The 14693-nt window shown below is 44.8% G+C and overlaps 1 protein-coding gene across 10 annotated transcripts in view; it reads right to left on the reverse strand.

The window, feature by feature from the left end:
- LOC111841034 (myomegalin-like) overlaps positions 1 to 14693 on the reverse strand; it is a 58468-nt gene that overhangs the window by 24243 nt on the left and 19532 nt on the right. For 4 of the 10 annotated variants that reach the window (XM_023806474.2, XM_023806479.1, XM_023806476.1 and 1 more), the window contains 6 exons: positions 11865 to 11941; positions 9457 to 9586; positions 9195 to 9343; positions 8699 to 8855; positions 7271 to 7324; positions 200 to 337 (listed from right to left, as the gene is read on the reverse strand). In XM_023806474.2, coding sequence (XP_023662242.1) covers positions 200 to 337; positions 7271 to 7324; positions 8699 to 8855; positions 9195 to 9343; positions 9457 to 9586; positions 11865 to 11941 — 705 coding nt within the window. Of the gene's footprint in view, positions 1 to 199; positions 338 to 1755; positions 3841 to 7270; positions 7325 to 8698; positions 8856 to 9194; positions 9344 to 9456; positions 9587 to 11864; positions 11942 to 14693 lie in introns of those variants that run through there. The other 6 variants (XM_023806471.2, XM_023806473.2, XM_023806470.2 and 3 more) reach the window with 4 other exon arrangements.

Below are 14693 nucleotides of genomic sequence, written 5' to 3' on the forward strand. Positions count from 1 at the left end.
TTCCATTCATGGTAATGAGACACACCCATGATGTCAATTTTCTTTAGCAAGATACCAAGACAATATGGTACATTCCTTTGACAGTGGCATTTATTGTTTGTTTACATCCCACCCTGTTCCTCACTTTAGGTCTCTGAGGAGGTCTATCCCCCCCATGAAGGACAGTCTGAGTCCCTCTCTGTGGTCAGGGCCTCCATACCTGATTGGTGGCCTCACTTTCCTGAATTTTCGCCTGCAGCGACTGCCCCTGCAGCTGTACCCTCTGCAGCTCGTCGACACACTGGCTGGCAGCGCGCTGGTACTGGTTCAGTTGGGTCTGCTGCTGGTCTATCAGGGTCTGCAGCAGAGAGGGAGAGACACACACACACATAGATGCAATGTCTAAAGCAGCCAAACCACGTAGCCAGGTCAGGCAACACAAGCCACAAGCCCAATAAACACCTTGATCCACTTCCATGGAAATTCCCACGTAGGATTCTTTCAGAGGCTTATTAATGGAACATTCTGGTTTCACGGACACACCTTTGTTGCCAAGCTTGACGGACCATTTTTGCCCATCAAACTTTCCTGGCAAACTTTCCAAAAACTTGAGCCTGCAGAGTGACAGTACAGTCTTGCTCTTTGTGAAACCAAACCTGCAAACATGTCACTGGATTAGTCAGGACTTAGCAAGGCTCACTTTTACATTTTCTTACTGGACAAAATGGGATTATGGGATCTGCTGACCTCAGCAGGGAAGAAGACTTCAAGCTACTCTGCATATCACAAGGTGTGGTGACAGATTGTTCTTGAGGAACCACTGGTAATAATGACTTCCTGTGTTATCTTTGCTGGGATTTTAGATCCTCTCTCTTAGTTTACTGGCATAATACTGGCAGAATACTTCAAGTCAATAATAAATTTAAAAGGAAGAATACTGCTAACAAGTAAGAAACATCTGCCAAACAATCAAGTGTCTATCAACACAAATATCTGCAGATGATTTTGGTTTCATTACATAAAAATTTCTATTAATCTGTTCATGTATGTCACAGATGTAACGACAATATTCACACATTGAGGGGTGAACCAAGCTCCAGTGGATAAAATTAGGAGCTAATTGTTATTTTATCAACCCACAACTTAGGAAAAGGTATGTTAAATCCTTAAAGTGCTTGAACTAGAATTACAATTAATGGCCACGTGGTCATGCATATGTTTACAATTCAGAGGAAGACTGTGGAAGTGGTGATCAAGACCACTCCACGCTGTGCTGAATCGAGTCACCGTGGAAACCGTAGTCATAGCGATCCAGATGATGCCAAGAGAGCAGCATCTTCGCGGCGACAGCAAACTAAGATGTGAATATGGACAGAACCTCTCTCTCACACATACACACACACACACACAAACACACAGCTCAACTTCCTCAACCAGAAGCAAAAACCAAAACTACATTTTATAGCCTGTAATCATGTATAATTATATATTATCATCAAGCTTAGAAAGTATAGATACAAATAAGAATCTATATAGAGAAATACTTATATTTCTAGGTAAATGGTGGCAGGCCGGGATAAGCAGTTAAATATGGAGGCTGCACAGTCAGACAGACATGAAATGATGTATGTCTTTCATCCTAGTCCGGTTTTCCTAGTCAAACATTAAAACTGAAACACCCCAGCTGGCCTTTGCATACAGATTGCGATCTTTCCACACTTCCGGGTTTTTTTCCCCCCAGCGAAAGCCTTCCGAGAGGCGGCTTTCCTCCGGTACCTGCTCCTGGAAGGGCGTGTACTCCATATAGACATCCTGCCAGGACTCCTCCAGCTCCGCCAACTCCGGCCACTCCCTCGGCTGCGGGCCCCCGTACGGAGTCTTGGCTCTGGCTTCCCGAGAGGCGGGTTTGGCCAGGACTGGAAGGCGGCTGCCACGCCGGGTCGGGACGGGCCTGTACGGGCAGCGTCTGGCCGGAGCCAGAAGTGCCTCCAGGTCCCCTGGTTCGGACTCCTCTTTCGGATCTCCCTTCCCCTCCCCACAGGGGGTCCGACCCACATCCACAATTACATCCAGAGACTCCACGGAGGAATTCTGGCTCAGCCCTCCCTCCTCCGGCGTTGTGTGTCCACCCGACGCTGTGCGCGGGGTCTCCTGTGTTTGCTCGATGCCCACAGGCTCTTCCTCACACCCGCTCGCCAGCGTACAAGCAGCCGGCCCGCAGGAGACGCTCCGGCCCGCCCGCCTGGGCACCCGACAGACGGCCTCGTAGTCCGAGTCGGCCACACGTAAGGTGGCGCATCCTCTGCACTTACGGGGCCTCTGGCCTGCAGTCTCACCCGTCCCACAGTGATGCTGGGCCACCTCCACCCCCCTCCCCTTCATCCCTTGCTTGGCCCAGGACTCGAACCCGGAGTTAGCCAGGTCCTCCTGGAGTAGGATGGCATAGCTGAGCTGGGCCGCTCCCACTGTTCCTTCCGCCTCCTCCGCCACGGCACCATTGCTCCTGCGGTACAGCGCGCTGACGTGCTGCCTCAGCCGCTCTCGTTCCTCCAGCAGCCTCTGCAGGCGCTCCAGGGAGAGGGCCTCCACCCGCACGATCACTGTGTCAAAGCGGTACATGCGCTCCAGCACGAAGGCACACTTGCTGCAGGCAAACTCGCCGCGGCCGTCACGGCACAGCCCCCGGCCCAGGGCATGCGACAGCAGCAGCTGCAGGTTCGGCCGCGACGCTGGGTGGAAGATCCAACGCCGCTGGTTCCCGCAGAGGTCACCGCTGCAGATCCTGCACTGCTCCTTCATCCCTGATCCTTAGCTCTTCCTCATTCGATTCAAAAACAAAAACTAATTCAGCAAAGGTTCATAGAAGTGGCAGCTTTATCCGGAATCGCTGGATCAGATTCATACTCAGTATCAGCTGAATTTGATCATATTTTAGTCCGTTTAAAATTCTTCCAGCGAAGTTTACAGTCAAAAAAATCAAATTTCCAAGTCATTTACCATTATGCAGATGTTCCAGTTCAACGAAGAGGTATAAAACATTCCAAAACTAGACCAAACAAATACCAAAATGCTGCTTCTTTAAAACCTTAGCTGTAGGCTCTCTGAATTAATACTGTTAATTACCCTCACAAACCTAAAAAAAAGAATACAGTGAAAGGCTAAATACAAATTTACATAAAGACATTAACGTTTGTTTTAAAGATGAGCATAAAATTAAGCACAGCCAAGTATTTGTTGAGTCAGATGCGTGCACATAAAGCAGGACTGAATCCCCCTTTAATCACTCTTCCCTGATGAGGCGATTCACTGGATGCGGTCCATGCATTTCTGTAATGGAAATCCTGATGCATCAGCTTAAGTTCTCAATTGTGCGACCCAGGCTTCCTGGTAACACACATATCAGCTTTTTCCAGTCTCATCCTTCGTTTACCAAAAAAAAATCCGACTCTTTTCCCTCTTAGATCACTTTTTATGTCGCTGTCGCGTTAAGCTCGAACGCCAAGAGCTGCGCATTAATCAGCAAAGTAAATCTTCAATCGGACGCGGGCAAGCGGCTCGCTCACGCGGCATCTGACGGACAGGTGGCTGTTCCAGATGTTACCGATATGCTGAACCGCTGTCTTGCCACGTCCAAGTATTGTGCTTTAAATCTTCAGACTCGAAGCTGAAGAGCGATGCTCTCATGTGGTCCCCAAGGTACTCCAAGCATTGAACACCGTAACGATGTGGCAAGCAAACTGCACATTTGGAATGCACCATTACAGCAGCAGGGGTGCTCCGCTTGACGACTTCTCTAAAACGGTCTTTAAAATGCATTTGTGTGCCACTACTAGCTGGATATCAAAACACCCTAAAATTAAACACACTCTGATACACAAATAACGCGCGCAGCAAACCCGCGTAAACAAATACGACAAAAACACCCACATCCGCGGTCCCCCGACGCTGCCAGTTGATTCCACCCAGCAGCACAGCTTGTACTCTTACTGGCAGGTGAAATGTTCAATTGAGTTATTGAAGCCAGACCCAGCCTCTCTGTTTAAAACCGACTGAATTTTAAGCACTAGCTTTTCAAGATACGCTGTGTGTTTCACAATCTCCTGAATATTTTAAATAAAACATACCATACAAAATACAAACATACCATACAAACTACAGAACTCATTACCCTTACTTGTGACAAACAACAACCATATTGATTTGTTACAAAGAATCTTGGTTTTATGATGAACGCATGTATCTTACTAACTTTAATTGTTCATGTAAACTATGAATATTCAAATAAACACAAGCAGCAACATTATACTTGTTTTCAGATTATCTCAGTTTATTAATATGAGTCATTTCTTTGAATTGTTGCATTGTATTCATAGCTTGAGCTTTGAGCATAAACACAATTATGTTGTAAATATTAAGCCATCCAGCCATCTGCCCATAATTCATAACTGCTTATCCAGTGTAAGGTTGCAGTTAATCGTGATCCTATACTAGGATGCAGGGGATAGCCTGAATACAAAGCCAGTCGTTCATAAAGTATCTATCTATCTCATCATTGAAATAGAAATCAAAATTGTCTATTCTGTGAAAACAGTTATTCAAGCAAACTGGAAGTAACAGCCAAAGGCCCTCAAAGTTACTGTCCCTGAAAGGTCACAGGGGCACAAATATGAGCACAACAAAGGCAGGAGCAGGGAACGGGGAAGAATAACCATGGCAACAAAGAGGCATTAAGGCGGTGGGCGAGGGACAGAGGAGCCATCTCAGCTCCTAACAAGCGAGAACAAAGGAAATCTCATTAATTCAATTGTGCTGTGGTGCACACATCACTGGTAGTATATTACTTTTGGTGGATTGGTCTTGAATGCAGTGGCTTGGTGACAACATTCACGGGGCTCAGAATGTGAAATATATTAGGGCCTCCATGGTCATAATGTGTGTGTGTGTGTGTGTATATATATATATATATGTGTGTGTGTGTATATGTCCCAGGGCACATTGATTCAGAGCGGCCTGTACTCTGGCCTTTTCACAAAGTCATTTTCTCCACAGCTAACCCCACCCTGACTTCCACTATCTGACCATGAGGTGGCCTATTTGTTTACACTGATTATGCTGAGATTTCATTGTTTTTCCAAAGTTAGGGGTGATTTATAAGACCCCTCCATGCTCTGTCCAAATCTTTCACTCGCAGCTGCTTGAGGGGCCACATGAGAAAAGGCCCGTCCCCCGTAATGGGGGCCACAATTAAAAACCTATCCATTCTAATCAGTGTGAATTACCAATACATGCACAGCACTGTTTGTTTTTCTGCCCTCCAAAGACGCCAGAAACAGCGAGATTCAGTCACCGAGGGGACAGACGAATTGGACAGGGAGCCTTTTCCACCCTCAACCTTTGTGCTTTAACGTAAAATAAACAGCTTAATGCCAAGTTAACGTGTCTTTCAATGCTTTTATTTCTTAATGCAATAAAATTTAATCGCATCAGTTTGACACCCACAGAAACCGCAGCTGCTACAGCAAGCAGGACTCATTTAAGCTAAAAGGTTAAGCCTTCAAGCAGGTATGTGGCATTTTCTGTATGATTTATTGTGGAAGAGATGACAGATTTACTACTAGCCAGTACTGCCCTGTAATTAAACAGCCCTGCATGACTGCTGGAAAGCCAATAGGAACAGAAAGTACTGAGGTGCATCAGGTGGGAGGTCTCCTTTCAAGTACCTTTGAGCAAATACGGTTGGCAAGATTTGTTATATCATTTTTAGACTTTATTGATAATCCATGTTGAGTCTCTTACTAACCCTTGTCTCTGACCTAGTAATAAGTCTTTAAGGTCAGCAGCATTTGATCCATCTATATTCAAAGCTCTGTCAAAATACAACCCAGTTACAAACAGACATGGACACACACACACACACACATACATATGAAAGGATCCCAAGGCACATAAACAGCTATAAAATCAATGCGGCATTGAGGATGACATTTAACGGTCAACTTTCGGTTGCTATAACAGTGTTTAGTTATATTCATGATAGGGTGAAAATGAACTCAGCTGAATGTCAATAATCTTCCAAGAATAAGGAATAAAATCTAGACCAGTTACAAATGTTGGTTAAACGGATTATCTTCTTCGCTTTAAAATAATGAAAAAAATCACAACAACTAGTCAGCTAGTTTTCTGTGAGGGGTTGGCGCCTCATCCTGGGTTGTTCCCTGCGTTGCGCACGTACCCTGAACAGGATGAGTGGTTACAGAAAATAGATGGATGGATAGTCTGATAATTTCAGAGAAAACTAACAGATAGCCAACACAAATTACACAAATGCTCATGATTGGTAATCTGGACAAAACAGGGCTAATACATAAAGACTTTGACATTTATCCAGTTATATAATCTCTTTTTGTCTGCACAGTACAAACACCTTAAGACCACATAATTCTGACTTCTTTGGGTGGAGACCTGCAGCCGAACCAGTCGTGTGTGAAATCTGAATCTCGTGAAACATTTGCATCACTGTACTGGACTCATTTGCAAGAGAAAAGCAAAAAATTAAAACACCGACTTAAGAGACAGCTGCCTCGGAAAGACACATACGGTCTGAACGCATCAAAACCAAAGTAGGGAATGTGAACGGACCCGGAGACAAATTCGCCGTTTTTCAAAAGAGAGGAAATGCGTTCAAACGAGCATTTGCAGACTGGGCTGAGCATTCAGGAACTGGGAAGTCTGGTCGGTATTAGATGTAATATAATGTATTTAGAGTGACTGGGGAGCAAGAAATTGCAATTACACTTTTGATCTATGAACGGCATGCTTATGCAGTGTCAAATATTTCCACTGTAAGTCATTTTGAAGTAAATGTGATCGATGTTTTCATCACCAAAATGTTATGTGATTAGTTTTAAATGATGGATTTTCAGATTATATATCCTCCACAGCACAAAATCACTTAATTTCCCCAAAATAAACACAGAAAAACATTATTAATTATATATTGTGGGCCCATTTGTAACAATAGTAGTCCACTGATAACATATTACTACAATATGTCAGTGTTATTACATGACCATACAGAGCAATTTGTATATTTATTGTGCTGAACATAAGTGATGTGTCTCTCAGCATGTTGGAGTAAGCAGGCAGAATAATGTTGTGATGGCTCTGCTCTCTGACAGGAGACACTCGAGCCCTTCACTTCCACAAATCACCACAAGGTGGCACAGTCTGATCACGAGTGCCCTAAGTTCAGCTGCCTGGCAAGCCGCCCGTTCCCTGACGGAGAGCATACCTGCATTTCCTGCTGGATGTGCAGCTTTTCCCGGCCCAGCTCGTCCTGGAAGAACTGTAGGGGATGGGATATCAAGAGAGGATTTACTCAGCATGCAATGTTGCCGTAACCAGGTTTTGGTTGGAAGGTGGGGACTAATGTTTTGGGTGAGAGGAGTGAATAGGTTTGGGGGGAGTGTATGAGTGAGTGTGGGTAGGCTGCCTTGGGGCAGATTTGTTAATTCTTAACTATATTGGTTTTAAAACACTGACTAAGAGTGGCAACTCTAAATTTCGTTGTGTTTAATACTACGTATTTTATGCAATGACAAATAAAGCTTCTAATATCTAATATCTAATAAGCACCTATGAGAGTGACAGTACTGAGTAGTGACAGTCTGCAGAAATACCACACTGTCCACCACTCTTTCTTAAGAAAGAGTGTTTATGTTTAAATATGCTTGGAGAAATGTACACATTTAATGGAAATTATAATGTTCACCGCTACAGTAAAATCTGGAAATATCAATGCATTTTTTAATGCAAATGACTGAATTTGCAATGTTCTTCAACTTTTTCACTTTAATTTTGGGTTTATTTAATGAACCAAACACCTAAGGACTTAGTGTGGAGACAGTGGGACGGCCTGTCAGATGCTCTGAGCTGACGGTGCGTCTGGAAGAAGCTGAAATGGAGGAGCGTGAGCTGTCAGTGGAGTGTGACCCCACCCTTCTGCTCTGGCAACTATGCTACACATGATAGGCTGCTTGTCAGGACCAAGCCCCCGCAACCCCGACACAAATATCTCTGAAGGACATCCCAGCAAGGATTAGGGATTACCATGCCTCAACTGGACATGTGTGCTTGTCTGTTTATAGCACCTGGAAACTACAGTATGTCCAGAATGCCTAAGAGCTGTGGAAATATACTGCATGAACCTGGTCTCGAGATCCCCTTTCAACAGTGAGAAGTAAACAGACACCCCCTTACAGGTCATTCAAAAAAGCTGCAAAGATGCAGAATGAGCGTGAAAGGTGATAAGCTTGCAGTGGTTTTCACCTTTCAGCGGCTTGACATTAGCAGACAAAATAACCTATAGAGTGTGAAATCTGACCCATATATTCAGAATTTTAACATTTGCTGATCAGCTTCACGTTAACCGTCCTTAATGAACAGTAACACCTCATCCCATCCCCCAAAAGTCAAGATCTTGGTCACAAGGGCACTCCCACAAACTCCTGGCGCTCACATGCTCAGCCATTTTCCCACCTGTTTACACGGCAGAGATATTGCCATGGTGATTTGGCTTAGGGGTACAGATACAGCATTCCACCCGTTGCCGTGACGTCATTGATAGGATGTTTGAAAGTCGCTTCTAGGTTTGCTGTAAGGACACCCAATCATGACGAGCTTAGCTGCTCAGAAGCGGGTGCAGAAGGGCCGCGCTCACCTTGGCGTCCTGCTCCTTCTGCTGCAGTGAGGTGGAGAGCTCCTGCACCTGGTTCTCCAGGTCCGCCACCGTACCGCGCAAGAGCGCCCCCTCGTCCGTCAGCTCGGCGATCCGCTCCTCGTTATCACGCAGGACTGCGCTCATCTCAGCTGCCGCACTGCGGACATGGAGGAGGGATTGGCTCGGATCTACGTCAGCCATCGATGCTTTAGTGAAACGCTTCTGCTTCTTAATGACTGGATGGACACCACATGTGAATTTCATGAGCAAACTATGAGCCGCAATTTGTGGCTTGGAATGAGGAAGCTGAAGGAGGGAGAGATCTGCAACTTACGGCCCTGGAGTTCACTCATTACACTCATGTTACCATCTACCATGCTGATTCTACTCAAAGGTGATTCTATTTACAACTGAAGGTCAGTGTTACGGAGAAGATTTCTCAAATTAATAAGGGGGTGGATTATACCATTCATAACCAGGTGCTTGGTGGTTTTACCCGTGGCTGGCAGCCAAAGGATGGGATATCTCCTGTGTCTTCTTCATGATGGTCTCCTTGACTATCTTCTCCAGGGCTGGGTCCCAGTGGGACCCAGATTCCATGACCGCAGTCATCCTTGCCATTTCGCCATGAGCCAGTTTGGCCTCCTAAGGTAGCATTAGACATCCTGCTATTGGCCAGTCCTCCAGCATTAGAGCATCATCATTGGCTGGGGTGGCCAATCACGTGACAGAAACAGGAACGTACAAATTGTTCGTACCGTCACATCCTGGAGGAGCTGGATCTTGGTCTCCAGGATCTCCTGCATGCGGTCCATCTCCTGCTGCCTCTCCTCACAGCGACGCTGCATCTCTGCCTCATTGTGATTGGTCAGACTTTCTGCTTTTATCCTATCAGGACACAGAGACAAGATGATGACCCGGTGTCAAGCCACGCCCACAAAGAGGTCAAATTCAAGCTGTAAAAAAGTCACGAGGATGTGTTATGTAACAGTGGTTTGGGGCTGATATTCCATACTTAAATTGAGGGTATGAGTGAATATGGTGTAATGAATAGGAGACAATGCATCATATATAGTTCTGCATGCAGATCTTATCAGACCCAATGTCCTTTAATGGACTGAACTGCAGTGGTACTCCGACAGGCTGACTGACACCCTCCTCCCTCACCACCTTCCCTGAACACTCCTTTTTATTTATTAGTGAAATCCCGTCCCCCGCAATACATACACCCTTGGATCTGTGGTACTAGACCCCCCAGAATTAACTCACAGCCCCTGCCCACCTCCCTGCATTGTTGGGTACGAGGCAGATGAAGTCATTGAGGCCCCCAGTGCTACATCGTCTCCAGCTGACATCCTATACCAGACAGATATAAGTATCACCGCATCTATAGTTGTAACTACTTATAGCCATAGAACTGTGTGTTAAAAGTACTTGTACTAGTAAACATAAAAAGGGCCCATAATCACTGTATCCAAAACAGCGGGTGAACTTCACTCTTCTTAAAGCTGGACAGGACTTTTTATTTAGACTCCATTTTATTTGGATCTATAATAAATAAATCCAGCCAGGACTGAAATAAGAAAAATATATACGGATGTATAGGTTCTGTGCCCTTGGGGAGAATCCCAGGAGGTGATGATTGTGGACCAGGCTGTCTGTCAGAGGAGTCACTCAGCAGACCCGCTTAGGCCCGACTCATGAGGGCCGGGATCAGTCGTCACTTTTCCAGCGACCCAATTCCGGCAAGATTTGATTAATATAGAGCCAGTCTGGACCAGAGGCTCCGTAGTCCCCATTTCGGGCAGCCTGGGAACTAACCTATCTGCCCATGTGACACTGCCCCCCCAACCCTGGCCGCTGCATAGCTGAGGGCCGGGACCTTTCCAAGAGGGCCGGGACAAACCGCCTTTAGCTCAGCAGCTGTTACTTGCCACTCTACGGTTTCTAAACAGACCCAGAGCCAGACGCGTTAGGCGCACACAGAGTCAGCCAAACTGGGATGGCCTGGCTTATAAATGTGGTCACAAGGTCTCCAGTCGGCCATGACATGACAAGCTCGTGGGGACCGGCGTGTCTCAGAGACCCCAACCTCTTGTCATTGTGTTTGATTGAGGCAGCCTGATAGTGTCAGAGGGGGGGGCACTCTGGATGCGTGTATTTCTCTCATTAAATGATCCTCGGTATGGGGGGAATGACCCCCGCCGGCGCCCCCCGGTGTCCCAAGTCAGGCATGTCGCAATCTGGGATGAGTGGTTATGGAAAAGGGCCAAAGGGCTATTTAAAAATGAATATTTCTGGAAGTAACATGGTGAGGGATAAGAGGAGATCCAGCGTGACAGCGGACTGTAGCAGCAGTTGGTGTCTTGAGATCCTTGCAGAGAGGCAGGTTCAGTCTGATCACAGCCGGAGCAGTGGTATCAGACAACTTAATACGAACATAAGAAATTTACAAACGAGAGGAGGCCATTCGGCCCATCAAGCTCGTTTGGGGAGAACTTAACTAATAAGCTGCACATGTATTGTGAGTTGTCACCACAAGGCTTTGGATTCAAATCCCAAGTTGAGAAGTTCTGTCGTACCCTTGAGAGAGAGACTTAACCCAAAATCGCCCCAATAAATATCCAAGGTAACCAGGGTGGAAAGGTCAGGATTCTTTGTCATACCGAACATGGACAGCTGTGTTCTCTAAGCACCGTAACTCGAAGACCCCCCAGTTCACCGGTTGAAAGTGTTTCTCTCTGAGAGCTTGCCAGGGTTTCAAATGCTGACAATGAGCTCCCCCCCCAGGAGCTGTTCCACAGAACAGGAGGGCTGGGAATCTCAGGATCAGGCCAGCAGAAATCCATACCAATTACCGGCCAACTTGAACCGTCACGCTACCAACTTACAGTAATGCCATTAATAACACTCAATTTACCCAAACTGCTGAGCTTCTACTGAACGAACAGCATGAGCGCGCAGGGCCAGATAAAGATGCTTATCCAGCGACTGGAACTGCAGGGACACCAGCAGTGATTATCGGGTGAACCCTGCTAAATTTACCCCCACGAAGGGGTACATTTCACTGTCTGTCAAACCAGTGCCAAATATTCAATCAAACGCCAACAGCTCATTTCCCTTGAAAATATGACCCTGACTGACTTATAAATGGGGTTGGACTCACAAAGCCTTGTCGAGATGTTGCTGTTTCTCCTGTAGCTCTCGTTTAAGACTCTCCACTTCCACTTTTAGCTCGATGTTCTGGAATTGAGAGAGAGAGAGGACTATTAGTTAATATAAGGGTGGTTGAACACTCCATTGTTCTACTGAAGGCACAGGATTTCATAAAACCATGTGGCGTTTAAAGATTTCATGCCGGCATTTAATGATTAATGAGTTACTCCAGTTTTGTTCATTCTTATAAAGTGCAGAATATTATTTAAAAGAGTGATTCCCTGGACATACTATTATGGGACAAAACAGATAAAGCTTGATTAATATATATAAAAAAACAATCCATCACATTACAGTACAAAAAAGATACTATTGCATAACTCCTCAAGAAAGTATTAAATGATAAATATACGTTCAAGAAATGCTGAAGAATATGCATATTTAAGTCGCCCATTTTGTCAGGGAATATTTTTGTTGCTTTTTGTTCCAATAGATGGAAGGAAGATGTTATTTACAGTCAATATATTCTGTATGGGTTCCGCTAGCAGTAATATACATGTAGGGTGAGTATAGTGGGGATCTGTGACCCCCGCCCCCCCCAGATTAGTCTGGCTGTGGAGGCACTGGTGTCACATAAAACCAACACAGCGTCTATTTCACTCAAATCATCACTTTTATATTTAGACAGCAGGAACATAGTGGGGGGGAGGGACGGACTGTGTTTAGTTGTTTACCTGTGCAAGCAGACATTTCAGGGATGGGGGGACCCCTAACTGACCGAGCTCAGACAGCTGTTTGTGTGCCGCAGAGGGAAGCATTTCTTTCTTTCTTCTAAAGACGGTATTGAGACTCATGTTCCCGCCTGGTGCCGGCAAGGTCCCATCGTCTCTCTTTCGCTTGCTGTCCTCCATCATGGATATTTTTTACCCATTTATCAGGGATTAAATACTGGTTCGGAATCCCGTTACAGCTGAGGTGCAGACTTTGCATTATTTTCCTCCTCGGTGATACACGACAACGACAAATCCGAGTCTTTACCACGTAGCTTGGGGGAAATTCAGAGATATATCCAGTGCTAGTCACCCGATGTCTCTGTGTAGACTTCAGGAATTGCTGTGCTAAACGTTCATAAATTTTAGGTGGCGAACCCCTAGCACGTGACTTAACCTAAAAATAGAGCAAGTACAGACAGTACCCTGTACACAACCAACCCCCCCCCCAAATGACCCAGCAACAGAGACTTATTTAACACTGTAGCGCTGGATGCGGGGGGGCTCCACATTGGCTCAGGTCAGGAAAAACAACACAGAGAATTAGGATCTAATTAGGTCGAAAAATATCCCAAATGGATAAATGCATTTCCAGGTAAAGTTCCATTACAGGGGTCCTATACGCCGTGGGATTTTAAAGACAGACACAAGTCCTGTGAAATAGCCTTTGCATCTATCTCAGTGTTCACAGGAACACGTTCAAGTTAGTCCAGCTCGAACATATTAAAAGAAATTATAACTGAAAATATCGATGGTTATGTTTGCAGAAACATTTTTCTTTTGCTAAATTATTTTGCCAGCAGTACCAAATAGAGGTGGATTTTAAAAACATTTTAAAGAATACATTTTAAAAGATTTTTCTTTTCTCTAATTAATATCTTCTTGTGATAAATTAAAGTTCTATCTGGGCTTTGATATATTGGATTATTTCTGAGATATGATGAAACTCCAATTTACATAGGCCTACATAAATTATTTTATGCTACTCCCTGTCTAAATATCGGATGAAATCGCTCTTCAACACATTTTAATACAGTAACCCTGTATCACAGAGAGCTGAATCCAATAAAGTAAAAATAGCAGGGCATCATCGCTGCTAGCGATCAGAGGGGTTCAGAAAAGGCACCTGCTTTAATGAGATGCCGTAAAACAGCTGTAAGCACTGCGATCTGTCTGGCTCCTTGCCGGCCAGGTTTACGTTTCCGAAGCTGATCCATTAATCATCCAACTGGGATGGAGAGATCGCGCTCTGTGGAGATGGACAGGGACTATCTGCCGTGTATTATGGCAGGCAAAACGTCACTATCGCCTGCAATTAAAAACCAGGACTGATTTGACCTTTAGCAGGGACAGTGCATCTTCTTCTGAAGTATGTAATAAAATCTTAATTATTAAGGTTAAGGGATTAATGTACCGTATAAGAAACGTGAAACCCAGCAATTCAGTCTAATGAAGTGGCAGAACGGAACAGTACAGTACAGAAAGAATGATCAAAGCGCATACAACTTGCTAAATTCAGTATTTCAAGTTTATTTTTATTTAAAATGCTATTAACGTCTCCAGCTATTGTCCGTTGGAGGCAAGAATTTAATTGTCCGCAAAGACAGCAGGAGCAGCTCTGAAATAAAACATACTTATGATCTCCTATTGATCCATCCCCCTACCAAGTCAGACATTACCTGCATACCTCGTATTTATTTCATATTATTTAGGGATATTATCGTGCCATTTGTGTCTTATGTGTCGTTCTCCTAAAAATCAAATAGCAGCAGCACAACATGCAATTTGACCACGTGTCCCAAAAGTAAAAAAGACACTTTGGACCAAACAAAAAATATCTAGTCACTAAATCCAGCCATCGATTAAGGTGGAATGTCTTCAGCAAATGAAAAACTTCTGACTGTTTAGATCAAACCTTCTACTAAACTGGAATATCTTCAGCAAACGTACACCGAACACTTAATGAGAGATCCTTTAACATGAATTTGATTTCCCATTTAATTTTATAAATATTTACAATTTCCTGTACCACCTAAGTTTGCAGTAGACACCTGCCTGAACATGTCTTG

Source organism: Paramormyrops kingsleyae, chromosome 21 (assembly GCF_048594095.1).
Source record: "Paramormyrops kingsleyae isolate MSU_618 chromosome 21, PKINGS_0.4, whole genome shotgun sequence".
Taxonomy (NCBI): domain Eukaryota; kingdom Metazoa; phylum Chordata; class Actinopteri; order Osteoglossiformes; family Mormyridae; genus Paramormyrops; species Paramormyrops kingsleyae.